The 26,460-nt window shown below is 47.3% G+C and overlaps 1 protein-coding gene across 1 annotated transcript in view; it reads left to right on the forward strand.

Moving 5' to 3' along the window:
• Positions 1–505: 505 nt before the first annotated feature.
• The window catches only part of WDFY4 (WDFY family member 4), a 217,747-nt gene continuing 191,792 nt past the window's right edge, over positions 506–26,460 (forward strand). Inside the window, exons 1-4 of the mRNA XM_074999912.1 lie at positions 506–757; positions 14,991–15,105; positions 15,568–15,671; positions 22,995–23,135. Of these exons, the coding sequence (XP_074856013.1) occupies positions 506–757; positions 14,991–15,105; positions 15,568–15,671; positions 22,995–23,135 (612 nt within the window). The remainder of the gene's footprint in view (positions 758–14,990; positions 15,106–15,567; positions 15,672–22,994; positions 23,136–26,460) is intronic.

A 26,460-nucleotide genomic window follows, 5' to 3' on the forward strand; every position in this document is an offset into this window, starting at 1 on the left:
AACAAGAAAAATGATTGAGGAGCTTGAGAGGGCTGATTAGTCTGTCCTATGGGGAAAGATGTAACCAAATGCAGGGACCTGTTAACTCAGCCACGTCTGGCTCTTGAGGCTGTTTCTGGGTATTGCACCTTTAAGGGCTGCGGCTGTGATTTGGTGAGACAGCTCAGGCAGCGTGTTGCAAGTGAAACACACACCATATGCTCTCTCCTGGTGAGTTTATGTTGGTGTCTGCCCTTATTCTGAAAAGAAAAACCATTGAGTCTGAGTTGCAGGCTGTTTCTCCTGTGCAAAGAGCAATCCATCAGCTCTTTTGTGGAAAATCCTACAAGAGCATAACTAGGGTTCCAATTTTGGTTGGGTGTATTCTGGGAGGTATCATCATATGACATAGCCTTTAGTTGGAAGATGAATTGTTTATTCCTGGAGACTCCAGGACAATCCTGAAGAGATGGCAACCCTAAAAATAACCCTTGTTTTTTCCAACTCAGGTCTGTTTGGCCACAGCATGGACCCCGCAGAGAAACTCCCAAAGCATCAAGGGGATTTCCTGGATGAGACAGGGGAGGCGCCAGGCCCTGGTGATGAGGTGGAAGCCACAGCACAGCCTGAGGCTGGCAACGAGGAGCAACACCAGTGCCCTGCTCTCCTGTGGGAGACCCTAGCCGGGCAATTTCTGGAGTACAAGCAGGCATCCCCTTTCCTCATCCCAGAAGAGCAGCAGAGGAGATTGCTGGCCTTGCTTCCCCTCTTTCTAAAGGTTTGCTCTTCCGCTCTCTTAAGGGCCTGGCTGGAGACATTACCCCTAATTGTCTGTTGCCCTGCACCTTGCCTGGTCAGTTACACTGCAGAGGGACCTAGGTGGTATATGTGCTGGGACCTGTTTGGTCACTCCTTCTAGGGACAGGGAATAGCAGGTGTTTTTGGCCTTTAACCACCCTTCTCACAGCCCCTGCAGTGTGTTGGATTACATGGGGCAGCTGCACTTCTGGGGACTGGGCAGACGGGCGCAAAGGATCTGCCAGTGAGTGGGTACTCCTCAGAGCAGGATCGCGGTTGGTGTGGTGTGAGAAGGGTCACACTAGCTGTACCATTTGTTAAGAAGGAACGGAGTCTGGGTACGGATTAGGATGGAACGGGGAAAACTGGTTTATGCTCCCTGATGTGTAAAGAGCAAAGGATGTCCAGATTGAATTCTTGGAACACTAATATCCAGTTTTTATACAGCCCTGTTCAATGGCAGATCTCATAGGGCTTGACAAAGGAAGCAGAATGCATGCTTCTGTGTGAAAGACAGATAAATATAACAATCATGTTGTTGACGGTCCATGTGTCTGTCCTTTCACAGGGCCAAGGATGGACAGGAATATGGGATTTGCTTCAACACAGAGCTGATTAGGGATAGTGTACTTTATTAAGCTGATTACTTCACTGCTACTGCAATTGCAGTGCACAACTTAGCAAGCAAAAGTACAACAGAGCAATGCGTAAGAAAGGAAGTAAAAGGCACTTGGAATGCTTATACCCCTTTATTCATGGGGAGTCCTGTCCCAGATACCTCACACCTGGGCTTCAGTGTATGTGGCTACAACTTGGGGAATCCAGGGCACTTCTGATGATGAAGTCCCTGGTGAGGCACAGGGTCAGGGCTGCCCATGGCTTTGTACCTTAGCTTTTTTTTTTTAATCAAGTGTACGCACAATGGCTCAACGCCATTGCTACTATTCTCACAGGGTTGAAGCAGGGGTCAGAGTTGTTTACCTCATTGCTTGGTTCTCAGCTAGAAGTGTCCAGACTCATGTGCATTGTAGCCCCCTCCCTCCATGTGCTGGGAGGCACAAAACGAATTAGGCGTGGCAAGGGACATAAAAGGCAATAAAAAGAAGTTCTCTAAGTACATTGGAAGCAAGAGAAGAAGACGGAAAGTGTAGGACTTCTGCGTAGTGGGGAAGGCAAGATAATAACTGGTGACATCAAGAAGCCTGTGATGGTCATGATCTATTTGAGTTTTCACTGAAGAGCTGAATGGTGACCTCAACACAGCCAATATTAACAATGATGGGGAAAGAACACAATTCAAAACAGGAAAGGACAGGTTAAAGAATGTTTTGATGTATTCAGGTTGGAAGGGCCTGATGAAAGTCATCCCAAGGTGCTTAAGAAATGAGCTAAAACAATTTCAGAACTGTCATCAGTAGCTCAGTGAAGATTGAAGCACTCATGTAGCACCTCATTTATTTATTAGTTAATGAACTTCCATGGATAAGACACACTTTATTGGGTCTTACCCACAAAAGCTCGTTACCTAATAAATAAAATGGGTAGTTTTTAAGGTGCTACGGGCGTGCTTGTTTTGTTTTTGTGACGCTTCAGACTAATACAGCTACTCCTCTGAGTCAATATAGAGATATACCTATCTCATAGAGCTGGAAGGGACCTTCGACGATGATCCAGTCCAGTTGCCTACACTCACAGCAGGACCTACTATCTTTCCTGACAGATTTTTTTTTAAATCTGTTTGCCTCAGATTCCTAAACAACCTTCTCAAGAACTGAGCTCACAACCCCAGGTTTGGTAGGCTAGTGAAGCTGGCTGAGGTCGTAGAGGATTGGAGACAGACAAACATACAGCCTGTTGTTAAAAAGAGGCCTTGGGGAATTCTAGACCAGTCAGCTTACCTTTGCTACCTGGAAAGATACTGGAACAAATGATTAAACTATCAATTTGTAAGCACTAGGGGATAAGGTTATAAGAAATAACCAGCCTGGATTTCAAAGAAAAATATGATAGAATCAAATCATAGTTTGAGTCCAGTCCTGTGTACTCACAGCAGGGATCTATCACCATCTACATAATCCCTGACAGATGTTTATCTAACCTAGCCCCTGGTACTTGAAAGCTATTAACGTGAAATACCAGATGTGGAGAAACTGGGGAGAGCCCAGAAGAAAGCAACACAAATGACAACAGGCTTAAAAACCTGATCTCTGTTTTAAAACAAAACAAAACACAACAAAACCACAAACTGTGCATGTATAGTCCTAAGCTGACTGAGGAGGTACCTGGTCTGTTACAAAGAGGATGTTGATCATGTCCACTGAAGGCAGAACAAGAATTAATGGGTTTAACCTGCAGCAAGGGAGTTTCAGGTTAGATATTAGGAAAAAACCTTTTAGCTCTATGGGAAGCTGAACACTGGGACAGGCTTTCAAGGGAAATAATGGAATCTCCATTATTGGAGGAGGTCAGGAGCAGGTTGGACAGCACCTGTGAAGGATGATCCAATTTTACTTGGACCCCGCTCTGTGACACAGCTGGACTTGATGAAGTTTGGGGTCCCTTCCGGCCCTGCATTGCTCTGATTCTGTGCTGCAGGAAGGACTGTGAAGTCCACACCTGAGCTCCCTCATTTGCTGTTCTGTCTGTCCTGTAGCTCAGGTCTGTGCCACACAGGCACAGTATGGCCAGGAGCTAACATCCTTTCCAGTCTAGGTTTTCAGATAAAGTCAGTTGTGGTAAAATCCACCACTCTTTCAGGTTTGGCCAATATTTCCCCCATAAAGTGGCAGCAGACTGAAGTCTCAGGAGCAGGGAATGATCTCTCCCTACGAATGAAGGAGCAACGGCATTGGGTTCATCCATCACTCCTTTTTAGGCTGTTTAACAAGGCAAGAACCAGGCCCAGGGCCATCCTTGTGAAAGTGGGTGCCCTATGCAGCCCCAACACCTGCATCCTCCCTCCCCACTGGGGAGCCGAACAGCAACTCTGCAGGGTGAGGGGCTCTGTTCAGGGCTCTGGGGGCAGGAGCAGGACAGAGAGGCTCGTGGGGGGAACAAGTGGAAGGGCGACCGGTGCAGCACATCAGCGCTGTGGGTTGGAGACAGAGTAGAGGTCTAGGATTTGGGGATACCAGAGCTGGGGGCCCATCGAGCAGGGTCTGGGGGGGCTGAGGGATTCAGCTGCTGGGGCTGGGATGCGGAGGTGGGGCGTAGGGATTGGGCCACAGCTGGGTGGGTGGAGCAAGGAGTGGAGAGACCAGGGGATTGGAGGACTGCATCCAGGAGGCAGAGCGAGACCAGGGGCTTGAGGCTGCTCGGGCCAGTACTGTCCTCTGATTGTGCTAGGCTCACATAGGAGCAGCATTGGTGAGAACAAAGTGGTGCCCCAAATTTAGCTGTGCCCTCTGCAGCTGTACACTCTGAGTGTGCCTAGGGACGGCCATTGTCAATCTGTGGCTTGCCCATCACATGCCACTAGGCCCAGCTTGCCCAGCTGGGTAGGCTAAGATCTGTGTAGCACAAAGGCCTGGTTAATGCTCTGTGAAGTGAGAAACAAAACCTTACTCAGCTGCCACTTCTGCATTCCCCTGGGGGTTTGTTTGCATACCAGTATAACTGTCTCACGCTCAGGACCCTGCCTCAGGACCTCAGGCTGTGTCAGTGTGGGGGGAACCCCCACTCCCAAAGCATTGATTGACTTCCCAGGGGGCAGCATTTCAGCCTCATTAGGGGAAGGAGAGACCCTTTCTGCTGGAAGGGAAAGAAATCACATGTGAAGCTGGTCTGGCCCCTGGGCTTGCTAGATTCATGCTAGCGTGGGTGTCTCTACACTGGTTGCAGTGGCACCTTGTAATTGCAGTGTAGACATACCCTGAGGGGCGAGATCACAAGGCAGCAGAGAGGGAGAGGCAGCTGCTTTCCTCTATAAGGCAAAGGCCTGATCCCGCTTAGGGATTTATAGTGCCCTCATCTTCCAGGATAAGGCTCTGTCATGTCACTGGACTCCTCATGATAGTATGTTTAAAGGATTGGGCCTTAAGAGCTGGTTGGATATCTGTTTTCAGGGGCTGATAGGGACTGGCTTGGGCTCAGCATGGGTTAGGGCAGGGGTGGGCCAATACCAGCCCCTGAGCTGGATCTGGTTCCCCAGGGTTAGCACCTGGCAGGCTGCTGCTGCTGTGTTTACCTGTGCCTCTGCAAGTGCAGGTGATTTCACCTCCCATTGGCCACAGATTACTGTTCCCAGACAAGGGGAGCTGTGGGAAATGGTGTCTCGGTCTGTGCTGCTTCCCATATCTCCCATTAGTCAGGAACAGCAATCAATGACCACTGAGAGCTACGCAATCACCAGTGCCTGTGGAGGCACAGATAAATGCAGCGGAAGTGGCCTGCCAGTGGCTAACCCCCTTGTTTTATTGCCCACCCCTGGGTTAGGGCCTGTCTGGCCTCTGGAGTAGTCTGTCTGGGCTACCATAAGGCAGTAGAATCTCTGGGGTGCATGTCCAGCCATTCTACTGCCTGGCTCAATCTACTGCTCCCTCCTCAATTCCTGTCCCAGAACACTAACAGCGCAGAGCTGGGGGAGCTGGCTCAAGGAGTGAACCAAGGGAATTCTCTAGGGGAAGCTGTGGGGTGTATCCTTGTCTGTAGGCACTGGTGCACCACTTTTCCTAGCATTAAGGCCGACAGGGCTGTCATGATCTGATCCTGATCAGCAAGCATAACTCCTCCTGAGTGCTGGGCAGAGGTGAATTCTGACTCTGCCACCAGTGACCCATGGGAGTGAAATTGTTCTGTAAAAGCCCCCTGCCACATCTCTCTAAGGTGTCCTGGTGTAGTTTAGGCAGAGCCTCGGCAGTGATGAAAAAGTTTTTCCATGCAAAAGTTGGATTTGTCCGAAGGAAATTTCAATTCCAGAGTTTCAGATCTTGAAGGTTTCACCCAAGATGGACTCATGTGTACGTGAAAAACCAGTCACTCCAAATTAACCCAATTTTGGAGCAAAAAAATTGCAAGTTTCTTGTGATTGATAGAGAGGAAAATCCCAAAGTTGCAATGAAACATGAAGGCCTACCAATGCAAGCTATGCAGTGCTGCAAGGACCCTAAACACATCCCGTTGCAAGTACTCCATGCAGCCTTATTCAGCAGTTCACAGCCCAGTCAATCAACCATTAAAAATCTGGAGCAGCAGGTTCAGAATTTCTTCATTGCTGTGGATAGGGTATTTGTGGAGTGAAACTCTCCAAGCCGTCCAGCTTGCTGTTGCAGAAGTTTGTTTAGATGTCCACCCAAAGAAAGTATGGCAGGATGTAGAGCTGTGCAAAAAGGCAGGAAGTCATGTTTATTTTTGACCAACCGGTATAGTAAAAAAAATCATCTTTAGCACATCTAGGAGGGAGGGTTTCTCTTCCCCATGAAGCATACTTAGAATTACACAGACACCATGTTTTGAAAAAAGTTCACCAAGGCCATATTCATACTCCTTGTGTTCTTGCTTTTCACTAGCACGACTGCTGGTGGAAAGTGAATTCCCAGAACTCTCTCCTGCTCATTGATCGTGAACTTTAAGCTCCTGAGGAGCTTCAATGGCTGTGCTGAGATTCAGAGATGGAGGTGTGAGCTCCTTGGGGATGGGGGGATTGGTTCATTACAATGTTTACAGTGAAGGTTTTGCACAGTGGGGCCAGATGACCTAGAACTCTGTAGAAACACACCAGAGAGAACTGATCCCTTTAACTTGGAAGAGAATTAGGATTTTTACCATGTGATCTTTCTCTCTTTTCTTCTGAAATCCTCCCTTGCCTTCCATCCTAGCCAAACTCCCAGCCCCATTGATATATGTCAGGGTGGCCAACCTGTGGCTCTTGAGCCACATGTGGCTCTTTGAGCAATTAAATGGGGCTCCTACTCAGAGCTGCACACTGCAAATGCTGTCTGCCACTCTGCACACACACCTCAGCGCTTGGTGGGAGAAGCACATGACAGCGCTGACTCTGGTGAGTCGCCAGAATTGAGTTTGAGTGGGTGACTGGGGGTGCCTGGCTCTGGGGGACAGGGAGGGCATTGAGTTAGAATGGAAGAGGGTCTGGGGGTGCTTGGCTCTGGGGAGGGGGAGGGCATTGAAGCTTGTATTATATATTTATTTTTATCTATCTGTCTATCTAGATGGAGATAAATAGATGGAGATAGATAGGTAAAATAAATACATAATATGTGGCTCTTTGCACTCTATCCGTGGCTCTTAGTCCCTAACTGGTTGGCCACGCCAGTGTAAGTCATAAGGCTTTCAGCCAGGCGAGGCAGCCGGGGGGAGAAGAAGGCATTGCAAGGCCCCAGTTCCTTGTTCTATTTATGACTGCCTGTTGCAGTACTTCCCGCCCTTTGCCTTTCCCTTCCTTTGGGCACCACTCTGTGGCTGTTGCATGTTAGGAGCCTTTGGTCTGAAGCAGAGTTTTGGTTCTGTTTTCGGCTGCAGGCAGGAGATAGGGATGCAGCATTCTGCAGGCAGAGCACATGAGCTTCGTGACTCAGCCGAGCCTATGGTCTCACGGGGTTGGGCAACACATCACCCATCATGCCTGTGACACACATCCAGGGGAGGTCACAGCAGGGTGACCCCCTTCAGCTTCTCCTGTGTCTCTTCCTAGAGTTATTGATTTATTGTACAGTTGGCTACTGATCCAACTGAGAGCTCCCATCCTATTCGCCTTCAGTGGGCAAGAGCTGAAGCTTCTGAGGAACATGAAGTGCTTCCAAACAGATGTCCGTTGATCCTGTACAGAAAATCAAGTCTCTTCTGTCGAGCTGCCCTGTCAGCAGAGTCAGAACCCAGCCTAGAGCCTCTGAGTGCGTTTTGATGACTCGCTGAGGGAGGTGCAGCTTCTTGATGCTAGCAGGAGTGGTGGACAAGTCAAAGGCTGCAGTGACAGGGAAACAGGTGGAAACACTAGGAACAGCCAGAGTTGGGGAGAGAGCTCAGGCTGGCTTTGTTGTGTGAGTTACTAGTGCAAGCAAACACTATGGAGGGGAGTTGGTTCTTCCTTCAAGTCTGGGAGTCAGTCAGGCATGACACCTGCTCCACACTTTGTCCGTGGAAACTGTGCAGAGCTGGGGGCATCTGGGGGGGCCCATGTTTAGCTATTGAATCCAACCCCCCTTGCAGTGCACATGGGAATCAATGGGGCCTTTCAGCAGGGCTTTTGCACTAGCACTGCATTATGGTGCGCCCAGTTAGAGCTGTAGGATCCTGGGGTCTTATCCCTATTCTGCTAGTGGCTAATGAGTCTTCTCCTAAGTGGCAGGGGCTTGTGCTGTTAGGGCAGGAAGACCAGAGACCGATCCCTGTTGTCACCCTGACATAACAGCAAGTATTATGTTCCAGTTATTGCCCCTGGATTTCCTGCTGTCCTATCTGCCTAGCTGAATTATCACTGCCACTACAAATCTTTGTGTCACATGCAAGGGTGGTGGTGGAACATTGCATGACCGAGTATGTATAGCACAAGTTCTTGGTTACGTGTGTGTATCTGTATCTCTCTCTCTCTCTCATAGATATATAGATACATATAGATATATAGATATATATATGAACATAGAATCCTAGGGCTGGAAGGGACCTGAGGAGGTCATCTAGTCCAGCCCCCTGTTTCAAGCAGGATCAACACCATCTAAGTCATCCCAGCCAGGATCTTGTCAAGCCGGGACTTAAAAACCTCCAGGGATGGAGACTCCACCACCTCTCTAGGCAACACATTCCAATGCTTCTGCACCCTCCTGGTGAACTGGTTTTTCCTAATGTCCAGCCTACTCCTCTCCTTCTGTAAGTTCAGACCATTGCTCCTTGTTCTGATATCTAACACCACTGAGAACAGTTTCTCCCCATCCTCTTTAGAGCTCCCCTTCAGGAAGTTGAAGGCTGCTATTAAATTACCCTTCAGTCCCCATCATCATTTTTGTTGCCCTCTGCTGAACCTGCTCCAGCACATCCGCATCCTTTTTATACTGGGGCCCCAAAACTGGACACAATATTTCAGATGTGGCCTCACCAGTGCTGAACAGATGGGAACAACCACTTCTCTAGATCTGCTGAAAATGCTCCTCCTAATGCACCCTAATATACCATTAGCCTTCTTGGCTACAAGGGCAGATTGTTTACTCATATCCAGCCTTTCATCCACCAGAACCCCTAGGTCCCTTTCCGCTGTACTGCTGCTGAGCCAGTCGGTCTCCAGCCTATAGCAATGCTTGGGATTCTTCCGTTCCAAGTGCAGGACTCTACACTTCTCGTTGTTGAACCGCATCAGATTTCTTTCGGCTCAATCCTCCAATTTACCCAGGTCACTCTGGATCCTAGCTTTACTCTTCACCGTATCTGCCTCTCCCCCAAGCTTAGTGTCATCTGCCAACTTGCTGCAGGTGCAATCCAGTCCATCATCCAGGCCATTAATAAAGATGTTGAACAACGCTGGCCTCAGAACAAAGCCTTGGGGTGCTCAGCTTGAAACAGGCCACCATCCAGAAACTGAGACATTGACCACTACCCACTGACCATTATGCCAGCTTTCTATCCATTTTATAGTCCATGGATATAATCCGTACTTTTTCAGTTTATGGGCAGGAATGTTGTGGGAGAGTGTATCAAAAGCTTTACCGAAGTCAAAGTATATCACATACACTGACTTCCCCAGGTCCACAGAGCCTGTTACCTTGTCACAGAAGCTAATCAGATTGGTGAGGTAGGACTTGCCCTTGGTGAATCTATGTTGGCTACTTTTGATCACTTTCCCCTCTTCCAAGTGCTCCAAAATAGATTCCTTGAGGATCCCCTCCATTATTTTCACAGGGATTGAGGTAAGGCTGACTGGTCTATAGTTTCCTGGATTGTCCTTTCCCTTTTTAAAGATGGACACTACATTTTCCCAGTAATCCGGGATCTCTCCCGATCTCCAAGAGTCTTCAAAGATAATGGCCAAAGGCTTGGCAATGACATCTGCCCATTCCCTCAGTACCCTTGGGTGCTTTAAATCCAGACCCATGGATCTGTGTACATCTAGTTTTTCTAGGTAGCTCATAACTTGTTCTGTCTCCACAGATGGCTGCCCTCCACCTTCCCATACTGCATCGTCTAGCACCATAGTGTGGGAGCTGTCTTTGTCTGTGTAGATGGAGGCAAAAAAGCATTGGGTACTTCAGCTTTTCTTACATCATCTGTCACTAGGTTACCTCTCTCATTGAGTAATGGCCCCACACCTTCTCTGATAACCCGCTTATTGTTAACATGCCTGTAGAAACCCTTCTTGTTACCCTTCACATCCCTTGCCAGCTGCATTTCCAGTTGTGCTTTCGCTTTCCTGATTACCCTCTGGCATTCTGCAGCCATATGTATATACTCCTCTTTAGTCAACTGTCCACATTCCTGTTTCTTGTATGCATCCTTTTTGAGTTTAAGCTGACTAAGGATTTCCCTGTTAAGCCAAGCTGGTTGCCTGCCATATTTGTATTTCTTACTATGCAGCAGGATGGTTTGTCCCTGAGCCTTCAGTAAGACTTCTTTAAAGTACGGCCAGTTCTCTTGAACTCTTTTCCCCTTCATCTTCATTTCCCAAGGGATCCTGCTCATTAGTTCTTTCGGGGAGTCAAAGTTTGCTCTTTTGAAATCAAGGGTCTGTATGTTACTGCTCACCCTTCTTCCTTTTGTCAAGATCCTGAAAACTACTATCTCGTGGTCGCTGCAGCCCAGGTTCCCACCCATTTCTAGTTCTCCTACTAATTCTTCTCAGTTTGTGAGCAACAGGTCAAGTTGTGCATGGGCCCTGTTTGGTTCCTTCAGCACTTGTACCAAGAAGTTATCCCCAACGTTTTCCGAATACTTCCTGGATTGTCTGTGTGCTTCTGTGTAGGTCTCCCAACAAATGTCCAGATGATTAAAAGCAATCTGTGGCACCTTATAGACTAACAGAAAAGTTTTGAGCATGAGCTTTTGTGAGCACAGACTGATTAAAGTCTCCCATGAGAACCAGGGCCTGTGATTTGGAAGCTTCACTTAGCTGACTGAAGAAATCCGCATCTACATCATCTCCCTGATCTGGTGGTCTATGGCAGACACCAACTACAACATCACCTCTGTTACTTCTGCCTCTCAGCTTAACCCAAAGACGCTCAGCTGATTTTCTCCCTCCTTATACTGGAGCTCTGAGCTATCACACTGCTCCCTCACACAGAGCGCAACTCTTCCCTTTTCTCTCCCCGTCTGTCCTTCCTGAACAGTTTATAACCTTCCATGACCGTGCTCCAATTTTGCAAGTCATCCCACCAAGTCTCCATTATTCCAAACGCGTCATGCTTCTCTGACTGTGCCAGGGCCTCTAATTCTTCCTGTTTGTTCCCCAGGCTTCTGGCGTTCATGTACAAGCAGCTTACAGAAGTGGCCGATAGGCTCACTTTTGCCTCTTCACCCAGGAAAACTATTTGATTGTTCCCTCCTCCTTCCCCACTTACTTCAGGGCTTGTGTCACCATCCCCCAATGCACCTAGTTTAAAGCCCTCCTCACTAGGTTTCTAAGCCAGCTTGCAAAGATGCTCTTTCCTGTCTTTGTTAGGTAGATCCCATCTCTTCCTAGCAATCCCTGCTCACGAAAGAGAATCCCATGGTCAAAGAAACCAAATCCTTCTCTGCAACACCACCTCAACAAGCACGTATTCACCTCTTCAATTTGATGATCCCTACTCGGACCCCTTCCTTCCACAGGGAGGATGGACGAGAACGCCATTTGTGCTCTACATTCCTTGATCTTCCTTCCTAGGGTTATGTAATCCGTTGTGATCTTGTCAAGGTCGTTCTTGGTTGTATCATTGGTTCCTACATGGAGAAGTTGGAAGGGGTAATAGTCTACAGACTTAACAATTTTGGTAGAGACTCTGTAACATCTCGGATTCTAGCTCCTGGCAAGCAGCAAACTTGCCAGGATTCTAGGTCCGTACAGCAGATGGATGACTCCGTCCCTCTTAGGAGGGAGTCCCCAACCACCACCACCCGAATTCTTCTCTTGGAGTGGTGATCATAGAGCCCCCATCCCTAGGGCTGCACATCCCATGCCTTAGAAACATTGGGTCTACTTCTTATTCAATCCCTGTGAGATACCAACCCCATCTATCTCCACTGTATCACCTGTGCAGAGAGGCTGAAAGCAGTTACTTAATGCCACTGGAATTGGAGAGACCTGAATTGGTTTTGTCCTCCTGGAGGTAACATGCTTCCAGTTCTTCTCCTTTATATATATAGGTACAATTTTTATGGTGGGGGTGTTCAGAGCCATTGAACCAAACTGTAAACCCTGTTTAGGAGGGAAACCAGGTCAAGCCTAGAGGTACAGCAGCAGCACCCCTACTTCCAGTACCTGTGCAGTTTGCTGATTTGTAGCAAGAATATACAACTTATAATGAACCCAGATACAGAAGGATTGCTCTTCCAGCTAAGCAAAAAGAGAACTCCTTGAACTGCTTTCTTCAAATTTCACTTGCAGGTATGCTGAAGCTCTTTGTTCAAAGAGCAGCTGTTCTGTGAAAACAACATCTTTGCTGTCAGTGGGTTACGCTGAAGACAGAGATCATTCCCAGGAAACACAGGGACATATCACCAAAACTTTGCTCACATTGCATAGTTAGGAGCTTGTAGTTTGCAATGCGGGCTCCTGATTGGGTAGGAACTGCAGCTGTGCCGTTATTTTTGTTACTTAGCCTCATTTGTTTGTGTCATTCAGCTCTTCAGTCTTATCTTTCAGATTGTAAGATCTTTGGAGGCAGGCACTATATGTTTGTGCACTGCCAAATACAATAGGATCCCGACCTGGCTGTTGGTCACTATTGCAATAGAAATGTAAAATAATCAGTGGGGGCTGAGGTTCTATGTGTTGTGGGTGAAGGTAGTTCTTTCTGCCCCAGAGTCCTTGATTTGATGCATGGCCTTGCTCTGGATTGTTTTTAATGCATTGGAAAGCAAAAAGTTTTGTAAGTTCCAGTTAGGAAATCTATTACATGGTTAAAAATGGTCAGTGACCTATTTGGTCAGCACAATGGGAAATCAGCCATTAAGCAGTGTGACAGATCACAGTCTGCAGCTGACAGGTGCTGGGGGGAAGGGGAACATTTTGGGCATTGGAGGACCCCCTTTTTGTTCCCCTTGTAAGTTTCCAGAGGGTGCAGTCCTGCAGGCTGCATAGGCAACTGGGGCTCATCAAGAGTCAGTCAGCATCAGGCTATAGTTGAAGCACCTGGGACCAATAAAGTCCTTCAGGTTTTCTATAAAAGGGTTTCCCCAGCCAGCAAGAGGAGAGGGGTGTGGTACCTAGAGAGAATGAGCCTGAAGCTGTGGAGACCCCACCCCACAGGCCTGGTGCAAGGGGAAAGATCCCAGAAGGTAGTGTGGGGTGAAAAAGCCTAGGGAAAGAGAGCTATTGTGGAGCAGGGGCAGAAAGTTCCACTGGTTCCCTCTTTGCTGAAGGTCACTGGGCTGGAGTCTAGGGCAGTGGGTGGGACTGGACTCCCCTCCTCACCACTCTTTTTGGTAGGGCTGACCAACTGGGGTAGGACCAGAACAGCTCAAGTCAGAAGGAGGAGGAGGGAATCTCCTCCACCCCACATTTGGAGTGGCCTATGATGAACATGGCTCGGTAAAGGGAGGCCCTTGCCTTTGGGAAGTCTCAAGGTAATGGGGGGGAGGGGATCTCTTTGAGTCTCTGAGGCCCACAAGGAGCCACCTGGAAGTCCAGCACCTTTTTGGGATGGTTGAGTGGTCTGGCACAGCAGCCATTTAGAATAGATAAAATGAATAAATAAGGAAGTCCAACAAAATGTCACTTCTTCCCCTCCATAATTTTGATGAAAAAGGATTTAATATATTGCTTGGTATCCTTTGCCCCATTCCCATATGGGACAACTGAGACACAGAGATTTGCCTTTGGTGACCCAGCAGGCCTGGAAATAGAACCATGTTTTCTGAGGCCTAGTCCCATGCTTTGTTCATCAAGCTACATTATCCAGGAGCAGGAGATCAAGTTTCCTAGGTTTGGTTGCCCGCCATGCCACTAGCTCATTCTCCAGACTTGGACAAGTGCCATGCTCTCTGTGGCTTGTCTTCTCCTCTTCAGCCACTCCCATCTACCAAGGCGAGACAAAACCTTGTCTCAGTGGTGCTTGCAATGCTTCGTGGAAGGGTTTCAGGCCCTGGACTGTAAGTGTCTGTTGTCATTATTTCAACACTTCAGGAATTAACTATTTCCTGCAATTGGATTTAAGTTCAGGCAAAGAAACAGCCCACAAAAGCGTATGCCCAAATAAAATGGTTAATCTTTAAAGTGCTACAGGACAACTATTTGTTGCAGGCTTGAGCTCTGCTGTGGCTGAGCCCATGCAGTGTCTCATGGGAGTTGTAGTCCTGGCTTCTGCTGTAGTCTATTTATAACTGCACTGACACAATGCCTAGTACTTTGATGGACCCAGAATGTTGTATTTAGATTTTCCCTGACATAAAATTTCACCACAATCTCCATCTTCCTTTGGAAGATTTAGCTGAAATCCCATGTTCCAAAGGAAAATCTTCCTTTCAATTTTTTTCAAACAGTCCTAAATGGAAGCTCCCTAGAGCACGGAATGTATCTTGTGTTTGGAAAGTGGCTGGAGCATTTTCGGTGCTGCTCAATACAAATTAAAAATAATCTGCACACTCCCAACATTAGGCTCCATGACGCATAGTCAAGCAAGTTCCAGTTCTATACAGGGAGCAGTGGTGTGCACAGAGGCTCACTAGTTCATAGAATCATAGAGTCCTAGGGTTGGAAGGCACCTCAGGAGGTCATCTAGTCCAGCTCCCTGCCTAAATCAGGATCAACCCCAACTAAATCATCCCAGTCAGGACTGTGTCAAGCCCGGACTTAGAAACCTCTAGGGATGGAGATTCCACCGCCTCTCTCAGTAATGCATTCCAGTTCATTATATTATTCCAAGTGTGTGCTTGGACCCTGTTTCTAACCTCAGACTTCTACTGCAGTTTATGTCTGGCAAATGTTCCTAACAGAATTATCTTTGTGGGACAGGCTAGAAAATTCTGAGTCAGCCAATTTTAGCTTTGCCTACCACATCTGAGTGCTTCTTCAACCACACCACCACCTGGCCTCAGAAACACCTAAACGGTTGCTCCTCTTCATTGTATTTCAGGCCTGGGAGGATTCAGCTGGGATAATCTCTTTCCCCAACATCCAGCTTTTGGCAACTGAAGTTTCCAAATTTCTGACCAAAGAAATCCAGAAGAAGCTAAATGGCAAGCCTGCAGGTAATAGCCAAAGGACCCATGGCCAATGTGGTGTCCTGTATGTTTTGTGGTCCTGCTTTAACGATCAACTGTAATGCAGTATGATATGCATTTAAGGAATGGGAGGGTGTGACAGGATCTGCCCGGGGCAGATTATAACAATGCTTTGCATTTTCTTTCTTAAAAATGAAAACAAAAGACCATGAGCCTTGTGTAACTTTCCCAGTAGTCCCTGGAAAGTCCTTGAACCGTTTGGCTGGCAGAGCTATCCTGAGATTGCCGGGGAGCTTGTAAACACTATGAATTAACTAATCTGCATTAATCTGTTGCTTTCTGGGTGCTCCATCCAAAGCCTATTAAAGTCCTTGGGGCAAGGCCCTTAATTCATGTAGCTTTGCTAAATTAACCCAGTGCACTAAGGGTTGCTTAGTACCATGTTGCCGGGTTCCTTGATGGAACTCAAGTCTACTGTTGTGCTGACAGAGGAGGCACGCCTGGCTGTGGGCAAGCTGCTGCAGCTGAAAGGGGAAGAGGAAGATGGCTGCCTGCTCCTGAGATCAGTGTACCTTCTCTCACAAACCGACTCGGTAAGCAAAAATGCACCTTCTCCCCTTTAAAGGCCCCGGGAACTAGGGGAACTGCCACTCCACAGGCGGAACCTCTCTAGTCCATCACCTCGGGACCTGACTGGTGCCAAACCAGTGAATTTGCTGAACCACGAGGCACTCATGGGAGATCAATACTGTCTAGCAGCATTACCAACACTTCCAATGTTTACTAGGCTCTTAGAAGACATTTAGGGATAAGTGGCTGCTAAATACCAGCACAGAACATTGAGAGCCATGGCTGATGGCTGTAAACAAACTTTATGGGGCTGCTGGAAACTTGGCTACACCCAGGGTAGGTGGTCATCCCGTGAACTGAAATTGTAGTGGAGCATGGATGTTGCTGGATTAGAGGGTGGCAGACTGCAGAGGTTCAACTTGTAACAGCAGAAACCTCCAGTTTTCAATGAGTCCTGCTGTGAGTGCAGGGGACTGGATTCAATGACCTCTCAAGGTTACTTCCAGTTCTATGATTCTATTCTATGAGTTTTTTCTCTGGAAATCCAGGCTGGCTATTTCTTATATCCTTATCCTCCAGATGCTTATACATTGATAGTTCAGTCATTTGTTCCAGTATCTTTCCAGGTAGCAAAGGTAAGCTGACTGGTCTATAATTCCCCAGGTCCTCTTATTAATAGCAGGCAGTATGTCTGCCTATCTCCAGTCCTGTATGATCTCAGCCATCTTCACTGATGCAGAGAGGTAATTCTGTTCTGTTACTCCAAGCTAGGGGAGACAAGTGCAGGAGGCTAGCGATCTGCTAGTGACATGCATGGAGTCTACACTCTGCCACAAACACCATTCACCCCTGAGAATCCTAAAGCACTTTACAAGTGGTCTAGATACAAGGAATGCAGCCACCTCTGGAGTGGAGGATGGTGGCAGCAGCAGCAACAACAGCAGAGGAGGGTAAAATCTGACCTGTGGTTCTTCTGCAAACCTTGTTTCCTATGAAAAGGGCCATGTGACGGTTGATGTCCATGTAGCACAGATAAGGGCAGGGCCACAGTTCCAAGTACAGTAATCTGCCGACATTTGAAATGCACATATCTTGTGTTAACGTGAGAGAAGAGTGTGTGTGTGGGGGGGGGAAGTGATGCTGTGTGTATGGGGGGGGATACTCCAGCCCTGCAGCTGGAAGCAGGCTGGACAGTGTCTGGCTGGCAGAGCCAAGCACGGGGTCCCCTCTTGGGGGTCAGGAAGACCCCACAGCCCTGCAGCTGGAAGCCATCTGGGCAGTGCCTGGCCGGCAAAGACAGCCACTGGGGATCCCCAGCTAGGGGACAGAAGCTCCCCACTGCTTGTGGGACCTGGGAAGCTGACCAGCTCATGACTGCTCAGCTTCACATGTCCCACCAGCGCAGGGGAGCCGGGAACAAAGCTGCCGCTTGTTTCCCCTGGGCTTGTGGGACCCAGGAAACTGACCAGCTCATAGACGGTCAGCTTCCTGGTTCCCTCAAGGTGTGGGGAACTGGGAACCAAGCGGCAGCCTGGTTCCCGGCTCCCGTGTGCTGGCAGGACTCAGGAAACTGATCAGTCATGAGCTGGTCAGTCTCCCATGTCCTGCAAGTGACAGGGAGATTGGAACCAGGCTGCCCCCTGGTTCTTGGCTCCCTGCCATTCTGGGAGCCAGGAAACTGGCCAGTCCTATTGGGCTGGTCAGTTTCCTGTCTCCCCTTGGTTTGCATGATGATTTGAGTTATGCGGGTGTTGGAGAAACGCAACCCCCACATAACTCAAGTGTTTACTGGAGGCACCTGTCTAGGGGTGCTGGCATTCTAGGAGTGTCTAAAAGCGGATTAAAAGTTTTATTTTTATGGGAAAACATGAAGCTGAGCTGTAGGTGGTGAAGACACTGTGCCCAGGAGTGGATAAGGTGTAAATCCAGTCCTGGGCAGACTCATCCAAATATATGAAACTAAAATCTTATGTACGGCCATTGAAGAACATTATCCACATAGTAGAGAGAGGACCTACAGATTGGTTGGAGTGGTAGAGGCTCAGGCTATGTCTACACTGCAGGTTTTTTCCAGCGTAACTTATTTTGATGTTCTAATGTCTAAATAAGTGATGTCAGAAAATCACATTCACACAGCCACAGCACTCTGAAAGCGAGTGTTCTCATTCACAACCTCAACTCATAGCCATAGTATTGCAAAAGGAACCCTCAGCTGAGCTGATAATAGCTGTGCTTTGTTCACACATGTTCCATGCAAAAGTCGTTTGCATAGTTGCTGGAGTAGTTGTTTTAAGGGAAAAGCCCTCTTATCTCAAATTATCCTGCTTGGCTGTGTGAATGCTGCTTTTTTTTAATAGGTTACCCCCCTCAATAAAAAATCCCCAGCGTTGACAAGCCCCGATCATTGAGATAGTTACTATGTTCTGTGCTTTGTGCATTATCCATCTCCTTCTCTGTTCAGTTTGTTTCTGATCACTTCTGTGTAAGCCAGAGCAGCCTCTGTTACTTCCTCATTCCTGTGGTTGAATATTTAGTACAAGGCCTTACTGGAAAAGCGAGTAAATAATTCAAGTGTGCCACAAAAGTCTGGTATTTTGGAAAGGTCACCTCTTACTTTTAACCATGCTCTGTCTAAAACACATGCACAGAGATTCAGCAGGAAGCAAAAAATGCAGTTGATTTTTTGGCCAACTGTTCTTCCAATTGTTTTTTGGCCTTCCTAATTGTATTTTTATACTTCATTTGACAGAGTTTACTCTCCTTTCTATTTTACTTATTATGATTTAACTTCCACTTTTTAAACAAAGCCCTTTTATTTCTCACTGCTTTTTATTTGATTGTTAAGACTCAGTGGCACTTTTCTGGTTCTCATACTATGTTTTTGTTTAATTAGGGGCATACATTTAAGCTGAGCCTCTGTTATGGTGTCTTTGAAAAGTTTTCATGCAGCTTGCAGGGATTTCATTTTTGATACTGTATTTACAACTTCTGTTTAACTAAACTCCTCATTTTGTATAGTTCCCCTTTCTAAAATGAAATGGCATGATGTAGGGTTGCTGTAGGTGTTTTTTCCCACCAGAGAGACATTAAATTTAATTCACTATATCCAAGCAGTCCAGCTATATTCACCTCCTGGACCAGATTCTGTGCTCCACATAGAACTAAATCAAAAATTGCCTGTCCTCTTGTAAGCTCTAGAACCAGCTGCTCCAAGAAGCAGACATTTAAGGTGCCGAGAAACTTTATCTCTGCATCCTGTCCCAAGGTGATGTGTACCCAGTAAATATGGGGTTAGTTGAAACCCCCTCTTATTACTGAATTTTTTGTTTTTATACTGTCTAATTTCCCTTAGCATTTCACAGTCACCATCACCAACCTGGTCAGGTGGTCAGTACTATGCTCTTATTATTATAAATTACTATCCACAGACATTCTGTGGCACATTTTAGTTCATTTAATGATATTTACTTCATTCAATTCTGTGTTTTCTTTCACATATAGTGCCACACCCACACCAGCATGACTTGTTCTGTCCTGACAATATGTTTTGTACCCTGGTATTACTGTATCCCACTGATTATCCTCATTCCATCAAAGTTTCTGTGATTTCTATTATATTGATACCTTCCTTTTAATATGAGTCACCGTAGTTCACTCATATTACTATTTAGACTTCTGGGGTTTGTATATGTAGGTAGTCTGTCGTGTCCAACGATGATGTCTTGAGCTTGCACAGGCTTATTGGTTGTGGACTCGCATATGGCTGAGGGGACCAAGCTTTGAACGTCATGGGCGTTCACAAGGGGGCAAGGGAATTGTCCTGGCTCTGTTGGGCCGTGTCTACACTAGCCCCAAACTTCGAAATTGCCACGCAAATGGCCATTTCGAAGTTTACTAATGAAGCGCTGAAATACATATTCAGAGCCTCATTAGCATGCGGGCGGCTGCGGCACTTCGAAATTGACGTAGCTCGTCCCGACGGGGCTCCTTTTTGAAAGGACCCCGCCTACTTCGAAGTCCCCTTATTCCCATCTGCTCATAGGAATAAGGGGACTTCGAATTAGGCAGGGTCCTTTTGAAAATTTCAAATTTACGTGGCCATTTCGAAGTTTGGGGCTAGTGTAGACATAGCCTTGGTGTGGCTGCTGCTGTTGCTTTCTTCCTCTCACAAACATCAATGAGGCATACGTGTCGCTGATCTTCAAAGTTGTCATATGCGTGCAGTACGAGAGCACACTAGCCTGTTCGGTCTTTTGCATGCTGCTCCAGCTGATCTGGTTTTAAACCAGCATGAGCAATGTTGGCCTTCACACAGTCTTTGTATCTCTTGCAAGGCCTGCCTTGATTCTTTTTGCCCTGGGAGAGTTCACCGCAGAGGAGTTGCTTAGGGATTCTTGACTCCTCCATTTGTATGACGTGCCCTGTCCAGCAAAGCTGGGCTTTCAGAATCATGGCTTGATGTTCATGGTTCCTGCTCTGTCCAGGACTTCCAGGTTTGTAACTCTGTCCTGCCATCAAATGTGCAGTATTGACCTCAGGCTGTGTGTGTGGAAGCGCTCCAGCAGTTTTGTATGTTTTCTGTACAAGGTCCAGGTTTCACAGCCATACAGGAGACTGGTCAGGACTACAGCCTTGTACACTTTCAGTTCAGTGGACTGTTGGATGTTGTGCTGATTCAACACTTGCGCTCTCAGAGCTCCTAGTGCCCGCCTGGCCTGGCAGATTCTGGCATTGATTTCTTTGTCAAGGGAGCCATCAATAGCTATCACACTGCCAAGGTACTTGAACTCCTCTACTGCTTTTAACTCTGCTCCTTCAATAAAGATTGAAGCAGGGAGAGCAACAGATCCTGGAGCAGGTTAAAACAGTATCTTGGTCTTTCCTAGGCTGATGGGCAAACCAAAGAGGCGAGTGTCATCAGCAAACTTGTTGACAATGAGCTAGAGATCAGATTCCTTGTGTGCCACAAGTGCACAGTCATCAGCAAAAAGGGCTTCAACAATGAGCCTTTCAAGCATCTTGGTTTTGACATGTTAGCAATGAAGGTTGAAAAGTGACCCATCAAGTCTGTATTTTATGCAGAATCCATGGTCCAGGTCCCCAACTGCGTGGCTGAGGACACATATGAAAAAGAGGTTGTGTATAAGCACTTAGAAAACATCGCTTTTTAGTTGTCGGCCATTACATGACGTGATTGAATGGGATTCTCTTTCATATGACTGTTTCTTAACAGATTTTACCTATATTTTATCATCTTCCAGTCTCTCCTTTTCCCTAGGACATAGAGAATCTCTTTTAATAGACCTTCCCTTAAGGGATGTCTCTGTCTGATGCATGTGCTCCTCTGTAGCTGTGAGCTTTCCTCTAGCCCTTATTTAAAAACTGCTCTATGACCTTTTTAATGTTCAGTGCCAGCAACCTGGTTCCATTTTGGTATAGGTGGAGCCCATCCTTCCTGTGTAGGCCCCCCTTTCCCAAACATTTCCCCAGTTCTTAGTAAATTGAAGCCCCTTCTCCCTAAACCATTGGTCTCCTCCATGCATTGACACCCTGTAGCTTTGCCTGTGTAACTGGCCTGGTGCATGAAACCGGAAGCATTTCAGAGACTGCTACCGTGGAGATCCTGGATTTCAATCTCTTATCTAGCAACCTAAATTTGCCCTCCAGGACCTCTCTCCTATCTTTCCTTATGTCATTGGTACCTACGTGTACCACAACCACTGGCTTCTCCCCAGCAACACGCAAATCTATCTAGATGTCTTGAGAAATCTGCAACCTTCACATCAGGCAGAGAAGTCACCGTGAGGTTGTCCTGGTTACTGCAAACCCAACTGACTGTGTCTTCCTAATAACTGGAGTTTTCTCCCCTGGAAAGGTTTCCTCAATGCAAGAGGATACCGTAAGATCATCTGGAAGGAGGGTCCCAACTATGGGTTGGTTTCCCTCTGCTCCAGTTGGAAGTTCTCCTTCCCTGAGACTTTCACCCTCTTCAACAGCACAGGACTGCTGTAGGACTGCTTTACTGTGTCATGGAAAGTCTCCTCTATGTACCTCTCTGCCTCCCTTAGTTTAGCTACTCTGATTTACAAGGACTGTACATGGTCCCTGAAGACCAGGAGCTCCTTGTGCATAACGCACACACTCGCCACCATTTATGTTACATAGGGGCTACGTCTACACGTGCCCCAAACTTCGAAATGGCCATTTCGAAGTTTACTAATGAAGCGCTGAAATGCATATTCAGCGCTTCATTAGCATGCGGGCAGCAGCGGCGCTTCGAAATTGACGCGCTTTGCCGCCGCGCGGCGCGTGCAGACGGGGCTCCTTTTCGAAAGGACGCCACCTTCTTCGAAGTCCCCTTATTCCCAACATGGGAATAAGGGGACTTCAAAGTAGGCGGGGCCCTTTCGAAAAGGAGCCCCGTCTGGACGCGCCGCACGGCGGCAAGGCGCGTCAATTTCGAAGCACCGCTGCTGCCCGCATGCTAATGAAGCGCTGAATATGCATTTCAGCGTTTCATTAGTAAACTTCGAAATGGCCATTTGCATGGCCATTTCGAAGTTTGGGGCACGTGTAGACATGGCCAGGGTGTAATAAACACTGTAGTCCCGCTCTGTTGATGAGCTTCTGCCTGCATTCTCTGTTTATTCCTAGAGCTTATCCTTTCCGGGTGTTTTTTTTTTTTTTAAATCAGATGCATTTGATTTTAGTTTTAAGCATGTTAAGTGTATCCAGTCCCATCTAAAACTCTGCCTCTAAACTCCCTCACAAAATTCTTCTCCCTCTTTAACTCTCTAATGATCCTTAGTTCACCTTAAGGACAGGCCTTTTTTAATGTTAATCACTCAGCCTCTGTTTATATACAGACTCCCTGCCACCTCTGCTCTCCAGTCCATTACAGTCACACTCAGGCTGGGCTGCTCCCCAATTTGTCACAGTCTAACACAGGCTGTATTGCAGTTAACACTGATGGTACTGAGCCCCCGGGCTTGAATACTCCTGCTGCCTGATCATTTCAAACTCATATAACCTGCTGCCGATGCTGCTCCTGGATCAGAACTTGCTATATTCTGTTCCCAGTGGCTAACAATGAGGCAGGTGCTGATATTAGCTGCTAGTCAGAGTGCGGGTTAGCTTCCTAGTGCTGGACATTTCAGGTGTGTGTATAGACACAGAACATGGTCAGGTAACCCTGTACAGCCCAGTTACACGACTGTGACACAACACCACACACTGTGGCCAGTAGGGGATAGCACATAGGAGCCCCTGCCTTGCAAGTCGGTGGTTAGACACTCAGAGAGAAGCAAAATGCTTGGTGTTTGTGAGATGTTCTTTTTCGTATTCAGGAGACGCAGCGGAACATCATCAAATCTGGCCTCCCAGTCACACTGATGCAGTGCCTGTACCTTTTCTTTACCATTCCTTTCGGGAAAGCCAGTGATGGAGGGACAAGGGAGGAGACTGAAGTTCAGGAGATGTTTATTCAGGTAAGGAATTCCTTCTATGCACTATGAATGCTCAGAGATCCTGGGCAGAGGAATGAACTTGGTGCTCACTCTGACTTTGGAACGGCATTAGAAACAGTGGTGGTTTGTCATGCTTAGTAAGACATGCTTTCATTGTTACCTTCCTTACCATTCTAGCTGGAAACTTCTCTGTCCAAAAGTTTCAGATTTCCCATGTTTTGCTCTAGCTTGGAACAACCATTTTTCTTTCTAATCAACATTTTGATGTAAAATATCACTTTCTTTCGAAAAAAGCAAACGGACATTGAAAACAAAAAATGAGTTTCTGCGCATCAGTTCAAACTGAGTCTTTGGGTTGACATTTCTCACAGGAAAATCCAAAATTCTTCACCAGAAATGACAGTCCTGTGAAAAATGTTGCTTTGGCTGAGGCGATATTTTTCCTTGGCATGAGAAGATCTGAGCAGCTCTTCCGAGCCTGCTTGCTAAGTTGCATGAGTTTCCTGACAAAATGTTTGCAGTGTTGTTGTAGCTCGGGGGGGGGGTAGAGGGGGAGGAGACAGAAACAGGCTTTAGAGCTAGTAGAGCTCATCCTTGTCTCTTCCACCAAAGAAATGGTCCCAGGGCTGCAACAACTCTCCTGAGGGCTGGGGCCTGTTAGATTATGTAGGGCCCTGGTGGTTTGGAATGCTGGAAGGGGCTCAGAGCTGTGGCAGGGGATTGGGGTGTGGGAGAGGGTGCAGCTCCAGCAGCGGGGTGGGCTCTGGGGTGGGGCTAGAAATTGGACAGAGGGTTGCAGTGTGGTAGGAGATTCAGTGCGTGGGCTGTGGGTGGGAGTTTGGTTATGAGAGGGGACTCAGGTCTCAGAGGTTTGTGGTGCAGGTGAAGGTGCAGGGTCTGCAAGGGGGCTTCGGTGCAGGAGGGGACTATGGGCTGGGTTAGGAGGCTGGGGTGCAGAAGGGTGTGGGATATAGACTCCATCTGGGAAGTGCTTAACTTAGTTGGTTCCTGATCAGCAGCTCAGCAGGGCTCAGGCAGGATCCCTGCCTGCCCTGGATCCAAGCTGCTCTGCTCCCTGACGTGGCAGCCCAGCCCAGCCCCTAGTCAGAGGGGCCAGGCCACTCTGCATTGTGCACAGTGTGCATTGTCTGTCCATGTAGGCACCACTCCCACAGCACCCACTGGCCATGTTCCTGGCCTATGGGAGCTGTGGAGCTGGCCCTGGGACCAGGGCAGCCTGCAGAGATTCCCTAAATACTCCTCACCAAAGGACTGCCGGGGCATGCTGAGGAGCTGGTGCTTGTGGTTCCTGCCTTGTGGGGGGCACCAAAACCCAGGGACTGGTGTCTGGCTTGTGGCATGAAGACTTGTTGCAGGTTGGATGGAAAGAAGCAGTTGGCTGCATCCGGCCCATGGGCTTGCAGGGTGCCTCTTCACCCAACTTCCTTGGCTATAGCCCATAAAGTCCCTGCATTAATCTGGCTCTGATTGGACCAATAACAGCTATTACGTCACCCCTCCTGTCTCTTGTTTCCTGAAAAAGAGTACTGTTTTTGGTCCTGTTCAGACTTTGACTGCAAGTCATTGCTCTGGAAACCTCTCCTGCTACTCATGCATCTGACGAAGTGGGTCTTTGCCCATGAAAGCTTCTGCTCCAAAATATCTGTTAGTCTGTAAGGTGTCACAGGACTTCTTGTTGTTTTTTGTAAGTATACTGTGGCTGCCCCAGACTCATTTGGCTCTGCCCTGACAGCCATGGGATTTTGTGGGGATGAAATCCAACAGCTATCGGGGAGTGAATGAGTAGCTTTCATCTGTTGGGTTTCCAGTACTGGAAATCATAGCTGCAGGAGTCTTGAGCTGCCTGACCCCAATAAGGGCAGGAAGGAAGGGTGTCTAATTAGTCTTTTTGGGAAAAGGCCATTGGACTTACTAGAGCATGGTAACGTCCCATAGAATTTTAAAGCCACACTGTGGAATTAGAGCACAAGGCTATTGTTCTCTCACATTCTGTAGGTTGGCAGATCAGCCCCAGGGAAGGGCTCTCAGGATCTGTTTAGATTCTGCAGAGTTTGGGTAACATATGTAGACCCCTATTGGTTTAATCACTTTCAAATTCAGTAGGACTCCTCCCTCATGAGAGATTAAAGGATGTGAGCAGTAAAATTTCTCAGTAGGCCAGGGAAAAATTCAAAAGCTCCCTTGGGAGTGGGACTTTGCTATGCTCTGAGCTCCTGGTACACGCTAGTCTGGAGTTCTCTCTGACACACAATTTCTGAGCTGTTTCATTTTCCCCCTGCATGCCATGGCTGACATTCCAGCACCAACAGACATACACAGCCCCTGCAGAAGGTAAAGGTTTGTTTTGAAAATCTCAGATATTGTTTAGAAATCTAAGTGCCAGGAAATCATATGGTAAAGCTGGCAGTTGTGAAAGGGGCTGAGTCAGCAATATCTTCCACCCAACCCACACAATAGGATGTAGTCCTGCAAAATGTCAAATGGCCTTAATCCCTGTGGAGACTAATGGGAAACGATCAGGTGGACCTTGTGTATGTTTATATGCATCTACCTTTGATTGGCTTAGAACCATCAGTGAGCTACTTATAAGGTACAAGGAAGGACAGGGAGAGGGATTCCACCTAGCTTGTATTAAGTACTGGGCCGAAGATCCTTCCTAAACGTGATTAAGTCAGGGATATCTGTGGTGAGATACTTGGAGATGCTGTGAGTCATTGTGTAGGTGCAGGGAAGATTTACGTATTAAAAGTTTGAGAGCTGAGCCAGAACAATGAAACTGTCAACCAATAAGCAGAGCACCGTGACAATGGGAGACTGGCCATCCATCAGTGCTGGGACCAAACTGTGGAACCCCTGCTGCAAGAAATAAGAATGACCATGGAACTCGCCATTTAGAGGGGAATGAAAATCTCATTCCATCAACTAATATTTCCCTCCAGTTTTTATACCTACATTGTCCTCTGTGCACCCAAACTACAAGTTAATTGTGTTACAGCCGCAGGCTGGGAATGAGAAGGAGTTCTTGTTTCGGTGGTTAGGACAATAAGGTCCATAGGAGTAATTGGTTACACAGCATGAAGTTTGCGGTTGCTTTGTTTTCAGTGGAACTGTATCCTTTAACACTGGGTCAGATTTGACTCACTATATTCAAGCCTTTAGAGCTCTTATGTTATGTTTACAAAATGCATCTGGGATCTTTTTCTGGACAAAAGGCAGTATGCTGTATTTATTGAGAATACAGTAGAAAAGTGGTTATAATATGTTCACACACACAACTGTCTTGCCAGCTGATGTTATTGTTACATGTATGTTGCTCACATTCAAT

The sequence above is a fragment of the Carettochelys insculpta genome, chromosome 7 (assembly GCF_033958435.1).
Source record: "Carettochelys insculpta isolate YL-2023 chromosome 7, ASM3395843v1, whole genome shotgun sequence".
NCBI lineage: Eukaryota > Metazoa > Chordata > Testudines > Carettochelyidae > Carettochelys > Carettochelys insculpta.